The sequence below is a fragment of the Nyctereutes procyonoides genome, unplaced genomic scaffold (assembly GCF_905146905.1).
Source record: "Nyctereutes procyonoides isolate TBG_1078 unplaced genomic scaffold, NYPRO_anot_genome, whole genome shotgun sequence".
Classification (NCBI taxonomy): domain Eukaryota; kingdom Metazoa; phylum Chordata; class Mammalia; order Carnivora; family Canidae; genus Nyctereutes; species Nyctereutes procyonoides.
Window position 1 is genome coordinate 3,886,277 of NW_026575029.1, and position 21,741 is coordinate 3,908,017.

General features: G+C 38.3%; 1 protein-coding gene across 1 annotated transcript in view; it reads right to left on the minus strand.

The window, feature by feature from the left end:
* Window positions 1–21,741, minus strand: part of SNX25 (sorting nexin 25) — a 135,389-nt gene that overhangs the window by 14,249 nt on the left and 99,399 nt on the right. The window contains 6 exon segments of the mRNA XM_055315707.1: window positions 2,051–2,164; window positions 5,238–5,378; window positions 8,054–8,185; window positions 11,259–11,423; window positions 14,019–14,291; window positions 16,909–17,040. Coding sequence (XP_055171682.1) covers window positions 2,051–2,164; window positions 5,238–5,378; window positions 8,054–8,185; window positions 11,259–11,423; window positions 14,019–14,291; window positions 16,909–17,040 — 957 coding nt within the window.

The following is a 21,741-nucleotide window of genomic DNA, read 5'->3' on the forward strand; positions in this document are numbered from 1 at the left end:
GTGTAAATTATTTTATTTCCTCAGGGAAATTTACATTATATTACATTAAACATTATATACACACACATTTATATTTTATGATATCATAAAAGTTTCCCTCAGGAAATAATTTGCACCTTAGAAAAACTTTAGGATACATATATACATACATACAAACATATATACATACAAATATGTATATCTATATATTTATATATAAATATATTATTTATATTAATATTCATATTATATTTATATTTATTTAAATAAATATCATATATAAATATATAATGTATATAAGATATTTATAAAACTATAGATATAGGGATCCCTGGGTGGTGCAGCGGTTTGGCGCCTGCCTTTGGCCCAGGGGCGATCCTGGAGACCCCAGGATCGAATCCCACGTCGGGCTCCCGGTGCATGGAGCCTGCTTCTTCCTCTGCCTATGTCTCTGCCTCTGTGTGTGTGTGTGACTATCATAAATAAATAAAAATAAAAAAAACTATATATATATAAAGACAGAGGAAGATAGGAATACATGGAAAAAAAGAAACTAATGCTTTCAAAGCAACTCTGACCTAAGCATACCTACTTTAACAAAGATCCACACTTCTGATGGAACAACTACGTTTTAATAAAGCCTTTACTAAGAATTTGGCAACAGCCATTATTTAAAATCCCAAGCCTTCTAGCTACTACTACATAGGCAGAAAGTGTCTCAGGAGGCCAAGTTCCATGCCTCCAAAAACCATAAGGGCTTTGGGGTCTGTGGTCTGAGTAATTTAACTAGGCTCTGAATACAGAGGGCCCCACTAAGGAAAAATAAATAGTGGTTGCTATGAAGGATAATACACCTTTGGCCTTATTATCTAAAATAGACTGAAGGCAAACAATAAAGCATTTAGAGGAAATTAGGAGAATATCTTTAGGGCCTCAGAGCAGGCAAAGATTTCTCATCAAGCTCTAAGGCATAACCATAAAAGATAAAATTGATATGTTGGGCTAAATTAAAACTGAGAACGTCTGTTCACGAAAAGAAATCATGAGAGTGAAAAGGCCATCCACAGAAAGGGAGAAGCTATTTGCCCCAGAAGTGGTCTGACGAGAGACTCCCATCCGGATCACACGCAGAACTCCCACAAAGCACTGTGGAAGAGACAGGCAACGGAACGGAGGTGCAGACTCAACCTGAGCAAACACTTCACAAAGAGAAACATCCATGTGGCCAACACAACCCAGGCTGGTGCCCTACTTCCTAAGCCATCAGGGAAGGACCAGCAAGCACACAGACCCGCCAGGATGACTAAGAAACCGGCAGGAAAGAAGTGGAGGTGAGCATGGGGAGCAATCGGAACCCTTCCACGCTGTGGTGACAGTGAAAAACCAGCTACAACCACTTGGACAAACTAAGAAACCCAGACCTATAAGTATCACACAGCATATATTCACCAAAAGACAAATGCTGGAAGCTTCTAGCAGCCTGCCCCTGATGGCCCCACCTGGAAACAGTCCAGACGCTCAACAATGGGATGAATGGACTGTAGTGTATCCGCACAGTGACAAACCTACACAGTAGTGAAGACAAATCATCTACAACCAGAACAAGCTCTATGGACGGATCCTCTGAACGCAGCTGCTGAGTGAAGGCCGTCAGGCACAAAGGAGTCCACACTGCATGATTCCATTTATATGAAGTTCAAACACAAGTCCGTCTGTGTGGCTAGTTGTCAGGATCGTGACCGCCCCTGGGCCCGGGGGCAATGATGGGAAGGTGGCGGGACGGTACTGATGATACTGTTTCCTGGCCTGGGTGCTAGTTACAGGGTGTGCTCAGGGGAAAAGGATAAAGCTGCACACAAGATAGCTGTACTGTACGTATTTCATATTTTTTATACTTTACATTTTGTGTGTGGGGGGGTATATTTAATCATAAACAAACCACAACGATATTGTGAGGACCTGGTATGACGTATGAGAACGGGAAGTGAACAAGCAAGCTCTTAGGATGACGACAGTTTAACCCCAAATAACTAAATTTTCCTCTCATATCCAAAACTTTTCAATTGCTTACCTGTAAAAATTTATTTAGTTGATTCTTTGACTTTTCCATAAACTTGTGATCTATAGATTTGAAAGGCAGCTTGCTAAGAGAAGGCAACTGGACTTTTTTTAAAGAAGGGAAACACTGTGGAAGAAAACATTAAATGTTAACATCTTGAATCACATTTTCATGTTTTTTTTTTTTAAAAAAAGTTTACCATTATAATCAAAACAAACCAAGTACCTTCCTCCTGCACTTTTTTTTTTTTTTTTTTTTAGGTTTAAGACCTTGAAAACCTGCCTGTTCTAATCAGGCTCAGGGGATCGAGAGAAACAGGACATGTGATGAGAAAAGCTACAGCTCGTCCCTAGGCCCATGACTGCCTGGGCTGGGCAATCCTGAGGCCAGGCTCACACATGGATCCATGCGATCTCCACGAAGCACCACGCTCTCGGCGTGACACCTGGCTTCCAGGAAGAAGGTCTTCCTACTGTACTTTGTTTACAATGTCTCCATGAGAAGTGATCCAAGTTGACAAAAGAAAACAACGGAAAGAAAGAGTCACTTGGCTTGTCGCGTTATTACTGCCTTTCAGTGGCAAACTGCACGGTGGAAGTACATTAATCATAATAAGATATGTTAATAATAAGAGCCACCTTGTGAACTGAGTCCTACATTCTCCCAGACATCGTGCTAGGAGCACGGCACGTGTAACGACAGCTCCAAGAGTTGGCAACGATCATCATTCCTATTTCACATATGAGACAAAGGTCAGGATTAAAACCCAGATCCATCTGACCACAAAGTCTGTGTTCTTTATGCTGATTTATGCAGACTTGCCAGTCTGCCCCTCAGACACCAAGGGGGCAGCAGGTTCCAAATGCTCTAGACTCTGCCTCCATTTCCAAACACTGGCCCTTTATGAAGGCACTAGGGCCGTATGAATACATTTAATAAAATCAACTGGCATTGAAAAGTCAGTGAGCACAGACTTTGCCTGACACGGTTTCTACTGCCCTTGTCATCATCCATGCACAGAAGGGTCACAGTAGTGCCCCAAGGGGTTGGCCATGGCAAGAGAAGGCATGGGACCCATCACAACAAGTGCATGCAAGTGCTTTGGGTGCTGGAAAAGGAAAAAACTAGCCCTTCCCACACAGCCCGCTAACGAACCAGGAGTACAATGGCATGTACTCAAGGATAAGTCAGGGCTCAAATTTGGGGTATAATTTTCAAGAAATGAAACAGGTAGTGAGAGTCAGAAGGGAAGATTAAAATTCACCAGGGACCTGAAAAGGTGCTTCCTGTCCCAGCTGTCAACATGAAGGGTTCACACACAAAAATGAAGTCACACGATAGTAAATTCTAAGGGTAAGAAAAGAACCTCAGTGATCAGCTACAGATAAGGAAAATGAGACAACGAGACAAAAGGACAGACATGGAATTTTATAAGTTTTTTTTTCCTCTAAGGCGTCAGGCTACTTGTTTTGGATTTTCAAAGACCATTTTCCACATTTTATTTTCAAAATCTCCTCTAAATTCCCTTTTCTCCTTCCTTCTGTTTTGATGAGCAACTGGACGGATACTGAACTTTGGCTTCACAATGATTTGTCACGGGGCAAATGACACACTTTTCTGCAGGGTCAGTTTTACTCACACATTTTGGGGAAAATGTAGTCTTCTTATTAAGATAGGTATTTTGCTTTCCACACTGCCAGGGTGACCATAGTCCATCTGAGAGGTTAACTATAGTAGGACACTCAGTTTTGGCCACCATCCTTTTAAAAGCACTTGAAGAAGTTATTAGCATTCATAAGTTAGTGATTAAAAGGGTTTTTTTATTATTAAAAGGGTTTTTTTTTAAATCCCCTTAGGAGAAAATGTTAGAGGAAATAGACATATTTCATTTGCAGAACAGCAGTCTGATAGGTGACCACAGGATTATACCAGTGTCCGTTCATTCTGAGCCAGAGAATAAACAGAAACAAAAGTAGAAGTGACCAGAGCTTTTCACAGTTGCTGGGGAAGAGGGCTGTCATCTCCAGCAGGAGGAGAGTTAGAGAAGACGCTATTCGGGAGAAAGATGGAAGAATAAAAAGATGGAATGGAAAATAAGATGACCTGGATTCCAATCCTGGTTGGGCCACTATGAGCATATCCTGTGATAAATCAATCAAACTCTCTGGGGTCAGTTCCTCTCATCTTAAAACAACTGACCTAGATTAGAAGCTGACATTTTTAACTAAAACTCACAGAGGAAATGCATGCTATGTTGCAGTCCGCTCATGCATATATGCATTTCCACATATAGAACATAACCCACATATAAAACTAAGAAGTTCTATGAAACAATGAACGCTTTGAATACGTTTATTCCCTTAATTCTCACCAACTCTGTGAGAGAGACTTAGGTGCCATCAATATTTGTATTTTAGACAAGATCGGGCGCATTCAGGGTGGTATGGCCATAGACAATATTTGTATTTTATTGATGAAGGAGAGAGAGAAAGAGATGCAGTGACAAGTCCCAGGTCATACAGCTACTAAACAGCACAGCTAGGATCCCAACTCAAGCAGTCTGGCTCCTGAGTCTGTACTTTCAACCACACTTTATGACTGCCTTTTTCCTTGTGCTGAAATCCAACCTACTCAGTGTTCTTTCCATCGCTGCCATCATTAATTGATTTTGCTTCCCACTAAAGAGTCACAACTGGCAGCTTCAAAAATCAGTGGCCCTAGGGCAGCCCCGGTGGCCCAGCAGTTTAGCGCTGCCTTCAGGCCAGGGCATGATCCTGGAGACCAGGGATCGAGCCCCACATTGGGCTCCCTGCCTGGAGCCTGCTTCTCCCTCTGCCTGTATCTCTGCCTCTCTCTCTCTCTGCCTCTCTCTCTCTCTCTCTCATGAATAAATAAATAAGATCTTAAAAACAAAAACAAAAAAACAAAAATCAGTGGCCCTAGATGATCCCTAGCTCTCTTTCAGCTCTGGAGTTTTATGAGGCTCAACAGAGATCAGACAATTCTTTATCCTGAAGGATTTACACTAAATGGTTTCGTCTATGAGTTAATTTCCAAATGTCAAGCTGAAAATGCCACTTTGCCAGTATCCACGGCAAAGGAGAAAGGTTAATCAGTTTCCTTATATGTAAAAATTGAAATGAGCTCTTAAGCATCTTCTTGCTTAGTAACTACACCTTGTGTTTATGAGTATTCGTACCTCACTAAGTTTCCTGTGTAAATTCTGGAACTCGCTAAGCCTTCTGGGGACGGTCCAGTTCTTAGTTTCAACTCCTCCAACTTCTTGTAAGCTTACCATGACGAAGTAACAGGGCATTTGCTCACCGTTCTCTTCTGTAACCTTGGAAAAAACAAAAACAACAACAAAAAGCATGGTGAGCATGTGTGGTAGGCAAGATTTTTAAGTATCCCCCAAGATTTCCTACTACCTAGTGTACATGTCCTGCATAATCCCTGGGACAGTGAATATAATGGAATCTATTCCCACAATTAGGTTATATGTTTTTTTTTAATTTTTTATTTATTTATGATAGTCACACAGAGAGAGAGAGAGGCAGAGACACAGGCAGAGGGAAAAGCAGGCTCCATGCACTGGGAGCCCGACGTGGGATTCGATCTGGGGTCTCCAGGATCGTGCCCTGAGCCAAAGGCAGGAGCTAAAACGCTGCGCCACCCAGGGATCCCAGGTTATGTTTTTTGACGGCTGACCTTAAAACAGTGGGATTCCACGGGTAAGGCTTGACCCAATCACACAAGCCCGTTAAGAGCAGAGACTCTAAGGGCTGGCAGCAGCTAGTAGCAAGAGGAGAGGAAGTCACCAAGGCCCAAAGTGCGAGAAAGATTCCACACGTGGTGCTAGCGTGAAGGAGGAGGGGGGCGCGTGGAAGGATGCCACAGTGCTTCCACCGACAGCAAAAGAGAACAGAGATGGTTCTAGAAACACATGGGACTGAATTTTTCTGACAACCTGGATGAGCCTAGAAGTGGATTTTTCCCCAGTCTCCAGATAGGAACTCAGTCTGGCCAGTATGTTGACTTCAGTCTAATGATACAATGTGTAGAGGACACAGGCATGCAGTGCTGGATTTTCAACCTACAGAACTGTGACCTAATAAGTGGGTATGTTTTAAGCCATGAAATTTGTGGTAAATGGTTACACGTCAAAAGAAAACTAATATAGCCGACTTAACATCATGTGTTTTTCTTTGAAGAAACAAATTAACAGCAAGCAAACAGATCTAAGATATGCCAAAACCTGTCTCAGAAAAGGATAAAGCCTTCTCCAGTTTAATTTCTGGAGTCAACAAACTATGATTTAAGAGGAAAGGAGAGAAAATGAGTGGGAAATATCAGAGGGGAAGACAGAACACAAGAGACTCCTAACTCTGAGAAACGAACTAAGGGTAGTGGAAGAGGAGGTGGGTGGGGGGTTGGGGTGACTCGGCGACGGGCACTGAGGGGCATGATGAGCACTGGGTGTTATGCTATAATGTTGGCAAATTGAACTCCAATAAAAAACTATACAAAAAACCCCAAACCATGATTTCAATTTTCATGAAATTTTACATTGAAACACTTTTTTCCCTCTACCTTATAATTCCTTAAGACATACACATATACACACAGTATCACAATTCAGGAGAGACCATTATTATACACTAACAGATTAAGAGAAGAAGCAAAAAGAAAATACATGCGTATATGAATTTAAGCTTTAACTAGCATCATAAATCGAATTAAACACAAAGAGTAAGAAAGAAAAGGAGATACACAAGGCTCCCGGAGTATGCACAGAGCCCTGTGAGGTAGGACCATTGTCCCACTGTGAGGATGCAGGAGGTGAGGGCATGCACAGGGTCCCTGGGTTATCCTAGGATCACACATCTAGTAAGGGAGTCAGCCAGGATCAGAACTCAGGAGAATCTGGCATGATGCAGACACCTCTTCTACACATTCCCCTGTGGGATTGCCTTGTGAACCCTGGTAGTCGGGGGACTCCTCCATGTCCATGTCCACGATCTTTTCTGTGACCAAGGTGTCACAACAAACTCTGGCAGCTTACCTTAATAGCAGTGCTAACAAGTATTAAAGCCATGGTGAATTACTTGGTTCAGCACTCACGTAATATGGATGCTTTCATGGGAGCTCTTGGAGAATGTGCTTTGTCTGCTATCTAATCTAGAGGTGAACTTATTACGACTGTGAATTCCAAGCCCTCCCCATACCACAGTAAGAGTGTGAACGTGAGCACGGGGTGTTATATACAACGGATGAATTATTGAAAACTACATCTGAAACTAATGATTTACTATATGTTGGGTAATTAAATTTAAAAAAATAGTATGACATTAACTCTATGTTACTCGTGATCTTGTCATTCGTGTGGACCTGACCTTCATCTCCAGATTTCCACAGGAAGCAGAGTAGGCCAAGTGGTAATAAAGAAGTTGTAAACATTAACAACGTAAATGCCCATATGCATCTTTCCTTGAAAAGAAATTATTTTTACAGACAAAAGAGATCTAGTATATTCTGAAAACTGTTACCCATCTCCCTCAAAGAATAGCAAAATATTTTCTAATTCAAAGGAAAAAATATTCATCATTAAAGATCTTAGAGCAACTGAGACTTGTAAATGAAGTCAGGAGAATGGAACAATTAGAAACACTTAAATTTTTAATTTTTCACCACCAAATTTCAAGTAGTGCCTTCCATTTTATTTTAGCCCTCAATGGAAAAATAAAATGGCAATTCAGAGGCATTAACTGTCTCTCTGTGAAAGTTGCTTACAATTCTAGTGAATAAGGACAACCTGAAGTGGAGTGAGATCAGATCTACCCCAAGTCCGCAGTCATGGGTGAGACAGTGAAAACAGTGGAGAAGGAAAGAGAATAAATGTAGTCTATGAGAACAAACATAGGTGTCCTACCCTCAACCTTAATTCTCTGGGACAGAATCTTCTCTTATAAAGTCATACTCTTAAAATAAATGGGGAGGAAAAGCAGTCAGACCTACCTCTCCACTGGTGATGGAGGCTTTCCACATCCCAAGGTTCTCACACCACCAATCTGTTCTTGCCATGTGTAGCTGTAGGTCTGTACGTTCTTTCTCTATTAGAATTATTTCCTCCTTCAACTTGAAAACAATCTGCCAAAGTAAAAACATCCTGAGAATTATAAAACCACTTAAAATGCTACACAATTCAGCAAAGTAGCAGGATATAAAATCAACAGGCAAAAATCAGCTGCATTTCTATATACTAACAATGGACAATCCAAAAAGGAAATTAAGAAAACAATTCCATTTACAATAGCCTAAAAATAATAAAATACTTAGAAATTAAATAAGGAAGTGAAAAACTTCTATAGTGAAAACTACAAAACACTGATGAAAGAAATTAAAGAAGAAATATGTGTATGGAATGATCTCCAAATGTTCATGGATTATAAGACAAACATTGCTAAGATGTCAGTACTACACAAAGCAACCTACTGATTGAACACAATCTCTAAAAAATCCAGTGTGTTTTTGCAAAAATAGAAAAATCCATTGTAAAATATATATGGCCTCTCAAGGGAGACAGAATAGCCAAAAACAATCTTGAAAAAGAACAAAGTTGGAGGACTCACACTTCTTGATGTCAATACTTACTACAAAGCTACACTAATCAAAATGTATGGTAGTGGGATAAAGACAGACATGTAGACCAATGGAACAGAATTGACAGCCAAGAAATAAACCTTTGCATATATGGTCAAAGGGTTTTTTCATAGGGGTGCCATCACCATACAATGGGAAAAGTACGATCTCTTCAACAAATAGTACCGAGAAAACTGGATATCCACATGCAAAATAATGAAGTTGGATCCTTACCTAACATCCTAGACAATAATTCAACTCAAATTGGATAAAAAACCTAAACGTAAGAGCTAAAACTATAAATTCTTAGAAGAAAACAGCGGAAAAGTTTCTTGGCTATGACACCAAAGGCACAGACAGCAAAATATAGAAAAATTGGACTTCATAAAAATTTAAAACTTTTGTGCAAAGAATACTATCAACACAGTAAAAAGGCAACCCACAGGATAGGAGAAAATATTTGCAAATCGTGTATCTGATAGGGTATTAACATCCAGAATATATAGAGAACTCTTAAAACTTAAAAACCAAATAGTCTGATTCAAAAATGGGCAAAGGACTTGAATAGCATTTCTCCAAAAAATATATATAAATGGCCAAAAAGTGCATGAAAAGATACTCAACATAACTAATCACTAGTGAAATGCAAATCAAAACCACAATGAGATACCACGATACACCCATTAGGGTGGTTACTATCAAAAAAGTGAAAAACAACAATTACTGGTGAAAACATACAGAAATTAGAAACTGTATGCACTATTGGTGAGAAGGTTTAGAGTGGTGCCACCATTACAGAAAATAGTATGGAGATTCCTCTACGAATGTTTTTTTTAAAGATTTTAAAAAGTTATTTATTCATGAGAGACTCAGAGAGAGACGCAGAGACATAGGCAGAGGGAGAAGCAGGCTCCCCGTAGGGAGCCCAATGTGGGACTCAATCCCAGGAACCCAGGATCACGACCTGAGCCAAAGGCAAGAGGCTCAACCACTGAGCCACCACCAGGCGCCCTCCTCTAAGAATTAAAAACAGAATTACCATATGACCCAGCAATTCACTTCTGGGTACATATTCAAAAGAGCTGAAAACAACATCTTGAAAAGCTATTTGCACCCTCATGTTTGAGGCAGCATTATTCACAATACTTAAAGGGTGGAAGCAAACCAAATTTCCACTGACGAGTGAATGGATGAACACAATGCTGTATATACATACAATGGAAAATTACTCAGCCTTAAAAAGGAAGGAAATTTTGACACACGGTATATGAATGAACCTTGAAGACATTATGCTAAGTGAAAAAAGCCAGTCACAAAAGGATGAATACTGTATGACTCCACTCATGATGTATTTCAGAGGAGCTAAAGCCATATGAGATAGAAAGTAGAATGGTGGTTCCTAGGGGGCTGGGGAGGGAGGAATGGGAAATACTACTTCCTGGGTATAGGGGTTCAGTTTTGCCATATGAAAGGAGTTCTATAGACGGATGGTAGTGACGGTGAACCGTCATAACAGTGTGAATATACAGACACTGAACTCTACACCTACAATGGTTAACTTTTATGTTATGTATATTTTGCCAGTTTTTTTTAAAAAATAAGTAATTTTATTAAAAAAAAAGAAGCTATGCTCATCATTCCCTTGGATCTCTTTCATGAGAAAACCCATAAGGATATGTAATTCTGTGGTTTGAGGGCAGAAGCTTTGCCCCCAAACTCTGCTGAACATGCAGGCTACAAGGACTCTTTCCTTGCTCAAAAAGCCTACAGGAAGCCCTCCCAGCCTAAACCATGTCCTGCATTTCATCATCAGCCAGGGCTGTAAACTATCTGCTTCATTTCCATGTGAGCAGGCTTTGGTTTGACCACAGCATGTTTGCTCCCTAAAGGCACGTCAGGCTCTGTGTTTCACTGATTCCCCACAGTGACCCGCACAGCATCATACATTTACTCATCACTTATGTTGCTGAACATACACTCAGAATTTACCAGACGAGCTCAGTTTGGCAGACTGAAGAGCATCAGCTGTGCCAATATTAGAGACATTCCCTGTTGGACTCTGAAGAGGCATAACCACAAAGCAAAAAGCCACACCACTGCTTGGGTTTGCAAAATGCCAGTTAGGGAGATGCTGTTTACATTTTTAAACTTTCCAATTCTGTTGGCTTTTAGCCAATTTATTTCTTGCGTAATTCTGTGAGGTTCTCTAAACTGTGATTCACAGTACTTGAAAGAAAAATAAAATTAAAAAGATTGTCCTCGCAGAGTTAATTTACTTCCAGAAATGAGTCTGGCAAAAAAAAGAAATGCTTTGCCCTTTTCTGCAAAAGGCCTGCAGGGAGCCAGGTGAGAAGACACAGAACCACTCACCACTGATGACTGGGGGAAAACCCCAGATGGAAGATTAATGACGAGTGTTTTTCTCATTCCATACTAGAAGCAAAAAAAAGTAACAATGGAACTCACAGCTTAAAATTCTTTTTAGGGAAATCGTGATGCTTTGCAACATAAACTGAAAACTATTTCATCAAATCAGAAAAATGGAAACTTTCAAAGACAACCTTGAAAGCAAAAGAGTTACCTTCTTGTCAGGTTTTGGTGCGTTTTGAATAGAATTTAGAGCTTGCCTTTTATATTCAAGTTTCTCATTTAGTTCTCGTAGTTTGTTTACAGCAAAGCTGGCTTGTTCATTAATCCGACTGGTGCCTTCATCTACAGCTTCCTCGCCAGTCTCGCCTGCCGGGCCCTGGGGGACAAAGTCACATGAATCACACTATCTTCTAACGTTGGACTGTTCAGCGATCATTACCTAGCGTGTAGGTTCTCTATCATTACACCACACTGTGCCCCAAGTACTGGATTCCACTAAGGAAAGGCTCTATGGCAGAAAGCCCAGGAGCACTGCTTTTCCTCAGAAAAGTAACAAACCAAAGTTATTTGGAACCAAAGTAACTGGTGTTCAGGATTGCAGCGAAAAAATAAACATGTAATAGCCTGAAAATAAATATTTAATAGCCTGAAAAAATAAACATTTAATAGCCTTTTTAAGTGGAGATGTGTGGGGTGGGGAGGTGGATTCTATACCACTCTCTTCCAAACGGTACCCAAGGGAATCTGCTTAGAACAAGGGAAGGCAACTGAATTCTCTGCCCAGCTCAACTCGAATGTTCTGGGCCCAATCTGGGACAAAGACGCTGAGGTACTATGGTTTCCTTTCCAGCAAAGAATATTATAGAAAACTCATACAAGTCCTTTTAAAATAAAATTTCCAAATTCCCATTAGTGAATGTATTTCCAGTATACACTTTGTTCAGTCCTTCTCTTGAAGATGTATTTTAGAAATCAACAGATCATTTTACAAGTAAAATGGTAGTATTTCAAAGCAACAATATTCATAAAGAACTGTGTCACTGAAAAATCTGGAAGAGATCACCAACAGCGTATAGAATAGATTTATACGGGGTACTGTAAAGAACTGCTGAGAACAGGCTTCTCCTGTGTTTATACTCTTGCACATTCTTCCAGAATTTTTTCCTCCAATTTTTAGTTAATTGTAACAAACAGTACAATATAATTTTTTCCAAACAAGCGAAGTATTAATAATTCTAGAAAACCAAGCTGTTTTTATTTTTGTAGGGTCTTTTAAATCCTTGTCCGTGAGTTTACATAGCATGACGTAATTCTACACCTTGTGTACGCAGACAGGTATTCTGTTTTTTCCATATAATTTATGATGCCACATATTTTGAGGGTATTAATTACAGTCCTCAAAATTATAATTTTTGGCTATCTAGTATCCTACGAGTTGACAGTACACTGAGGCATACTCCTACTACTCTTCCTGTTCTGGGTTGATTCTGTGGACTTGGAATCCCAAAAGGACCAAAACCAATTCCATTATACAAAAGCTTTTCTACCCTTTAGTTATGATCTTAAATTTCTAGAAGTGGGATTACGTTACAAAGAGTAGGAGTTTTCAAAAGGTCAATGATACATATTTCCCTTGAGTCCTAGGTGAAATTGGAAAATTCTTCAGGTTTACTATTACCATTCATATTAACTATCAGTTTAAGACCTTATTCAATTTATCTGTTGGGTACCGACAATTTCAATTAATTTGAATAACCTCTTTATAGCATTTGCAAATTAACCATTTTAATTTTTGAGGTAGAGAGATAACACAGTTAAACTGACCAAAAAAATTAAAAATATTTTAAAAATTGACGTATCTTAAAAATCAGATGCAACGAGTTAATGACTTTTGGGCCACTTTGGTGGTGTTATACACTGAAGTGTAAAGAACTAGGTAATAAGTATTTTTAAAAGTCTGAAGGAATGAATTTCAGAGTTACTGACTTCTAACACTATTAAGAAAAGCACTTGAGGATGGAACTGGAGGGGTATTATGCTGAGTGAAATAAGTCAATTGGAGAAGGACAAACATATGGTCTAATTTATTTGGGGAATATAAAAAATAGTGAAAGGGAATAAAGGGGAAAGGAGAGAAAATGAGTGGGAAATATCAGTGAGGGAGACAGAACATGAGAGACTCCTAACTCTGGGCTAGTGGAAGGGGAGGTGGATGGGGGGTTGGGGTGACTGGGTGACGGGCACTGAGGGGAGGCACTTGATGGGATGAGCACTGGGTGATATGCTATATGTTGGCAAATTGAACTCCAATAAAAAAAAAAGAACAAGCACTTGATTCCTCAGAGCTTGAGATATAACTGGGCGGAAAAAAATCCAAGATAAATTATAATCTTTCCAAGTAGGGAAACTATAAAACACATTTTTCTTTGCACCTTCACAAATCTTAAAATTCATATAAATCATTAATAGTAAATGATAGGTGGCAACTAAGGCTCTCCAATTAAATGACCGTGCACTTAAGAAAACTAGACTTCAGGTGTAGTTGAGCAAGGTTTTCTTTGGAAACATCTTACTTATATTTGATTTTTTTCAATTTCAAAATATTTCTGTAACTCCTTCCACATTCTTCCTCTCTCACTTCCCCATCCTTTGTCTATTCTCATGCTGCTCTAAATCCTACTGATTCTCTTACCTGGCCTAAGCCACAAATGTCCCACCCTGCAGACTTTCTGCCTTTGTGTTTTCAGGGTGTGTCTCAGGTAGAGAGGGGGTGGTGAGGTCTCGGACTCAACACAAGGTGGTGGTAGTCAGTTGTCCATAAGAACAAGGGAAGAAGCGTGTAAGTTCTACTTAAAGTCCTATACTTAACGGATCAAGAAGCAAATCAAATTCAGCTTATACAATGGCCCATCTAGTCATATTTTTGAAGCTTAACCACTGAGAAGGGCGGAAAAAATTAAATGTGACTCACCAGTTCATCCTTGCTGGAAATCAACTGTGAGACATGTTTCTCTTCCTCTTTTATCATCAGTTTCTCATACAGGTCACTGACAATAAATGATGGGTAATACCTATCTTTTAGGGTCTCATAAACATCTCCCTGGATTTTGTAGAACACTTCAATACCTTTATTTCCTACAAGACACTGCTGGATTTCTTTGTAAAGTGATTTTTCCACAGATATTTCTTTGCTTTCCACAAAGAAATTCTGGTAAATTTCACCAACTAATTGCGGAATTTCATTCTGAAAAGAGAGGAAGATGAAGAACAAAAAAGGCATGAAATCTCATCTCTGACAAAAAGGATTAGCTTCTGAATTCTCTACATTTTAAAACTGGAAGCAAGACACTTGGAATGTACACTAGTACCAGTGTGGCTCTTTGGCTTTTGTGTAGCACGTTAAGAATCAAGAGTCAAGAGTCAGATCCTGAAAAGACATGGCCTCCTTAAAATGAACACTTTTGAATAATTAACAAATGTAATTTCTTTTAAATGCCAGGAAGAGAAAAATGACAACAGCTCTCTTCTTGCAATGGACTCCTTGTAAATCTGAATTCCACAGCTCAAATATCAGCTAAATTCGATTTGGCTTTTTAAAATCTAATATAAGTAATTGGCAGTGCCATTTCTCGCTCCAGAAAAAAAAGTCAATATTGTGTAATTTAAGAAAACAAGAAAAAAATTTTTCAGAATGATGATTTATTACATTATAATCAAGCTTATATTAGACAGTTTAGTCTTAAACATTATACTTAGGTCACAGCCAGTCGCCTTCGCAAATGCAAATCTCTTCTGGTTAACATAATATTTATATTTCCTCTAGACACATCTCATTAACTCTAGGAATGTTATACAAAGTCTTCAACAAAAAACGAAGACAGAGGCGCCTGGCTGGCTCAGTTGATTGAGTGTCCAACTCTTGGTTTCGGTTTAGGGGGAGATCTTTGGGGTCACATGGCTATGCCACTCCAGTGGAATCTGCTGGATATTATCTCCTTCTCCATCTCTGCTCCTCCCTGCTGCTCAGCTCTCTTTCTCTAAAGTAAGTAAATAACATCTTTGAAAAAAAAGACAAACAAGCTCCATGAATGAAGGCTGTGAATTCACTGAACATCCCAGAACGTTTTACATCCAAATCAGTGTTGGTAGGTCAAAATAGCTAGTGTTGCATTTGACGAAGCTACATGCTCTTATTCCACTGAAATCTTTCAAATTGTCTTCAGTAGTTTAGGAAAATTCTTTAGATTGCTCTTGCAACATTCCCTCGAGAGCAGCCAAAAGTCACTCAGAATCAAGTCTAGTAAATAAATAAAATATATAATAAAGTGGGGAAAAACAGTATTTGGTAAAATGAGGTTAATTGCTGGCTTACAAATTAACAAAGAAAGGCATTTCTAAGATTTAAAAATACTATGAGAATGAATTTCACTCCTTAACCAATGTAATTTATGATGTATTTTAAAGTTCTAAAGTTCAGTTCTAAAGTGCACATAATAATTTAATGTACTCACTGTTCTTTGTGCTTATTTTAATAAGCTTCTCAAAATATATGCCTTATATATGTTATAAATATTGTTATGTATAGTTATAGACACATATCAACATATATAATTCATATTAAACAAACTGAGAACTTGCCAAGTGCAAAACACAATGGTTATTGTTGGGGGTTTCACTGTAAGAGGCATCTATAACCAAAAATGTTCTTTTGTGTTTCTCAATTCATATTTTATGTATTTATTTTTATTTTTATTTATTTATTTTTAATTTTTTTTTTTATTTATTTATGATAGTCACAGAGAGAGAGAGAGAGAGAGGCAGAGACACAGGCAGAAGGAGAAGCAGGCTCCATGCACCGGGAGCCCGATGTGGGACTCGATCCCGGGACTCCAGGATCGCGCCCTGGGCCAAAGGCAGGCGCCAAACCACTGCGCGACCCAGGGATCCCTTATTTTTAAAAAGATGTATTTATTTTTTTTATTTGAGAGAGAGAGAGCGCGCTGGGGGTGGGGCAGAGGGAGAGGGAAAGAGAATCCACGAGCAGACGCTCCACTGAGTGCTGAGCCCCACATGGGGCTTGATCCCAGGACCCTAAGATCAAGACCTAAGCCAGCTACTACATGACTAGGCCACCCAGGTGCCCCTTTAATTAAATCATATTTTAAATGAAATAAAAGAAGAATGGTAGTATAATATTTGCACATGATAATATTACAATAATAAGGTTATGAGACTAAAGTGTAAATGAGAAGATCAATTCATTGTAACAGCAATGTGGATATATTTAAGCCTTTTTATAATGCATTAAAAAAATTAATGCCTGTAGGCAAATTCAATATTTTGGTACATTTATAAGTCATTTTTTCCCTTGACTACACATTCAAAAGCATCTTTTTGTAAAAATAAAATCTAATTTTATTAACTATTACAGGCTGGAACATAATCCCATTATTATTATTATTATTTTTTTTTTTAATGTTCACTTTCTTTATTCCATTTCCTTGGTAATATTAGTAGAGACTGTTGAAAATTATGAAACTGTAAACTTTTTAAGATTTTATTTATTTATTCATGAGAGAGAGAGAGAGAGAGAGAGAGGCACAGAGACATAGGCAGAGGGAGAAGCAGGCTCCATGAAGGGAGCCCCATGTGGGACTCGATCCTGGGACTCCAGGATCACGCCCTGAGCCGAAGGCAGGCCCTAAACCGCTGAGCCACCCAGGGATCCCCTATTTTTGGTTTTAAATAGTCCTTTAATGTATACTTCTCTTAAAGCTTCACTGAGAAACACACACACTGCCTAACACGCAAGTTTTCATCAGCTAGTGATTAAAATTCCTTTGATGCTGTATATACTACACCTTGTTAGCACTCTTTAAATACTCCACAGACTCCCAAAAACTAATCAGAGCTCTCTTGTCCATCCTTTCCATGTATATTCGAAAGTGCTCTCGGTAGGAAGTACTGGCCAAGATATCTTCAAACTGAAGAATCTATTAAGGAAATTTAAGACAAAAAATTAAGAAAGAAGTTAAAAATCAAATTTTAATTATCAGTTTCCTTTAAATTCTAATGGATTAGTTTCTACATTCAGGAAGGGAAAAAAGTCTCATTTTTTAAGATCATAGTGTAATATGGTATTTCTCTCTACTTCTGAAATATTAAATGGAAAAAGTTTAAGATTCAAAATGTACATATTCAAAAAATACCAATTTTCAATTATTCATCCACGTATTGAGCAAAAGATCTACTTAGCATCTACTCTGTCTCAGGCACATTTCTAGGAAATGAAATGGACAGAAATCCCTGCCCTGTGGGATATACTGCTAAAAGCAACAGATGCTAATAGAAAAATCAAAGAGAAATGCATAAAAGACCAGGAGGCTAGAGTCATTTTTGTCTTCCTTTTTTTTTTATTTTTTTTTATTTATGAGAGAGAGAGAGAGAGAGAGAGAGAGAGAGAGGCAGGCAGAGACATAGGCAGAGGGAGAGGCCGACTCCATGCACTGGGAGCCCGACATGGGATTTGATCCCGGGTCTCCAGGATCGCGCCCTGGGCCAAAGGCAGGCGCTAAACCACTGCGCCACCCAGGGATCCCTCATTTTTGTCTTCCATTCTGCTTTTATACAGCTGAGGAAAATTGATTTTATATCTTGTTCTTTAGTTTACAGTATCATATTCAAAAAATCTTTTGTAAATATCATTTTAATTGGTTCATAATATTACACTGTATGAGTGTATCAAAATTACTCCTTTGTTTACTATATTGCATGCTTACAAGAAAAGAAAAACCGTATCTGGAGACACAATGGGCACAACCTAGAGCAAAGGCTGCCATAGTAGAAGAAAGCAGATCACCTTCATAATTATTCATAACTCAATTAATTAGGGGAAATGCCTCAAATTAATTCAGAAGGAATTGAAACCCCATATCCTTAGCTCTTAGGTTAAAAAAAAAAGACATGTAAGTATAATTCAAATGCAATTAACAGAAGAACTTATCATTCAAGATTTAAAAAATTTTAATTATGGCAATTAGAAATTTTTGGAAACTTTACTGGTAAGATCTTTCTAAAATCAAGTGCATATGATCAGCATAAATTCAATTCTTTTGCTGACAGTGGGTCCTCAATAGGTTTTGCGAGCAGAAAGGAGCAGGCATTTTTCTAACAACTTCTGGTAACTAATTAAAGGAGACAGTCATCCCATGCTACGGATCACTAACAAGTAGAGTCCGTAAGTATTTCAGACAATTCGTAGTTCGTTAACTAACTTTGGAAGATCATAGCATGTATCTCTATGTAAACCCTACCAGTAAAGTATCTTAAAGTATAAGTTCTGTCTGTATATTGTCCACAGACGTTTGTAGGAATCCACATCAACTTTGGATCAGCATAAAGATCACTCAGACAGCTACCGATTTTTAGTATAGGGAGAAGCTGAGCAGAAAGAGTATTCAAAGAAATCTAATGAACTCTTCCCTGTGTGATTTTCCTTGGATCGAAGTGAATTCCAAGTTAGATACAAATTCACATATCTGCAAAACCAAGTTCAAAATGTCTTCTAAAATATTAGCCATTTTTGGATTTTTATTGATTTATGAATATTCTATGTTCAGCTCCAAAAGTGCAGATATATATAAATAAATGACAGCAAATACATCTCAAGTATAATCAAACATCTGATATATCTCTTTGACTGATGGATTAACCAAATTCTCTGCTCCATTTATTTTTTTTTTCTTCTCTTGAAGAGAGAAGAGCATTTCACTGTGTAACATCTACACTAATGGTATGGGTTTGGGTAAACAGGATGAGTAGATAGTATACTTCAGAGTCAAATGTACTCATCTGAGATTAATTAATTCTAATTCACCTGAGATTAAGTAATTTTACTTTATGTTATTTTTATTTTTTTAAATATTTTATTTATTTATTCATGAGACACACACACACACACACACACACACACACAGAGAGGGGGGGGGCAGAGACACAGGCAGAGGGAGAAGCAGGCTCCATGCAGGGAGCCTGATGTGGGACTCGATCCCAAGTCTCCAGGATCACACCCTGGGCTGAAGGCAGAAGCTAAACCACTAAGCCACCCAGGGATCCCAACTAATTTTAATTCTGAGATTTTTGTGTGAAAGTGCAAAGAGAAGGGTGGGTAGATCAAGGTTGACCACTATTAAAACAATCATTTTTAAAAAAACTATAGATGATGTAACAACAATTAACATTCACTAAGGGATCCCATACAGCAAACACTGTGCTCTTAATTTATTTGTTGGGTCAGCTCTTTTGTTTCTGTCCTAAGACCCCTGGAAATTTTGTGGGGAGGGCTACCACAATCAATGATCTCATGGTAGGAGACAAAAAACTGACCTAGTAGAAGCTACATGTGCTAAAGGCCAAGAAGCATTTCAGGCTGGAAGGCAGATCATTCTCTATTCCTCTTCAGGGATTTTTATTTACAGCAGTTTCAGTCTTTTCCAGTCCCACTGGATCTGGTTTCATGATGCTTATTTTGTAAACTTAGTTTTATCTTTTGTGTGAATTACTTCTTACCCAGCTAGTTCATTTTTCTCCAGGAAGAGAAAAAGCACTCAAAAGTACCTCAGGAAAAAAAAAAAAAAAAAAAAGTACCTCAGGGTCTTAGAGGAACAAATGTGTTCCTAATATACCCAACTTGTTACCAAGAGTGATAGGATTCTCTAGTTACAAAACATACCCAATATACTCATGAGACTGTCTCCAGCATAACAATATGTAGAATTAGGATTTTGAGAATTACAATTGGATTTTTCTTACATCTGTATCACTAAAAATAATAATCTATGCCAGTAATAACATATATTTATTGAGCGCTCATATACCAAGTGGTGTACTCATCCCATTATGTGCATTATTTAATGGATGACACCCAAAAGGTACATACAATTAACTCAATTTTACAAATAGAGTACATAGACGTTAACTTGTCCAAAGATAATCCCAGTAGATATGGGATTGGAAGCTAGGCTTTCCGACTCTGTAGCACAGCTTCTTAACCATAATTAAACAGTTCCTCTCCTTAAGAAATTACTGCTTTGCGTTTGTAGCAAACTATAAATAGTATGGAACTCAGAAAGGAAAGATGCATTTTAAAAAGATGCTCTACAAGAACTCCAGCAGAAACAAAAAGTCAGAGAATCTTTTCATATCCAAGTGCAGAGTCCTGGGCTACATTTGATGGTGTGCATTTTGAGTCTCAGATCAAATATAAATTGATAAGAAAATTGATCTTACAGTGGGTTGGAAGATGGCAGCCGAGTAGGAGGACCACAGGCTTGCCTTGTCCCACAAACAAAACTAGACAACTATCAAATCATCCTAAATGCCCCAGAAACTGCCTTGAAGATTGTCAGAACACACTCCACAACTAAAGACAGAGAAGAAGCCACACTGATGAAGGCAGGAAGTGTGGACATGTGGTTTGGGAGAAATGGATCCCAGTGCTGCAATGAGGAGGGAGCCAGGGTCACAGACAAGGGTGAGTGACAGGGAAACTAGACTTTAAAACAAAAATTGTAACAAGAGACAAGAAAGGACACTATATAATAAATAAAGGAGACAACCCAAAAAGAAGATACAACAATTATAAATATTTAATGCACCCAACAGGGGAGCACTCAAATATATAAACAGTTAATATCAAACATAAAGGAACTGATGATAATACTATAATAGTAGGGGACTTTAACACCCTACCTATACCAAGGAACAGGTCATCCAATCGTAAAATCAACAAGAAAACAATGGCTTTGAGTGACACACTGAACCGGGTGGGTTCAATAGATATATTTGAAACATTTTATCCTAAACCAGCAGAATACACATTCTTTTCAGGAGCACATGGAACATCTTCCAGAACAGATCATATATATTGGTCTCATTTATTGGTCTCAATAAATTAAAAAAAAGATCAAAGTCATACCATGCATCCTTTCTGGCCACAATGCTATAAAACTAGAAATCAACCACAAGAAAAAATCTGTTAAGATCAAAATTACATGGAGGTTAAATAACATGCTACTAAACAATGAATGAGTCAACCAGGAAATCAAAGAAGAAATTAAAAAATATATGGAAATAAATGAAAATGAAAACACAATGGCCCAAAACTTTGGGATGCAACAAAAACAGTTCTAAGAGGGAAGTATATAGCAACATAAGCCTACCTCAAGAACCAAGAAAAGTCTCAAATAAACAACCTAAACTTACATCTAAAGAACCTAGAAAAAGAACAACAAATGAAACCTAAAACCAGAATAAGAAAATAAAAAAGACTAGAGCAGAAATAAATTATACAGAAACCAACTCTGGGAAACAAACAAAGGGTAGCAGAAGGGGAGGTGGGTTGGGGGATAGGGTAACTGGGTGGTGGGCACTAAGGAGGGCACTCAGTGGGATGAGCACTGGGTGTTATACTATATATTGGCAAATTGAATGTAAATTTTAAAATTTTAAAACAAACAAATAAAACCAAAACACAAACAAAACCAATAGAACAGTTGAATAAAATCAGGATCTACTTCTTTGAAAAAAAAAAAATCTATGAAATTGACAAACTTCTACCTAGACTTAACAAGGAAAAAAGAGAAAGGACTCAAAATCACAAATGAGAGAAAAAAAATAACAACCAACATCACAGA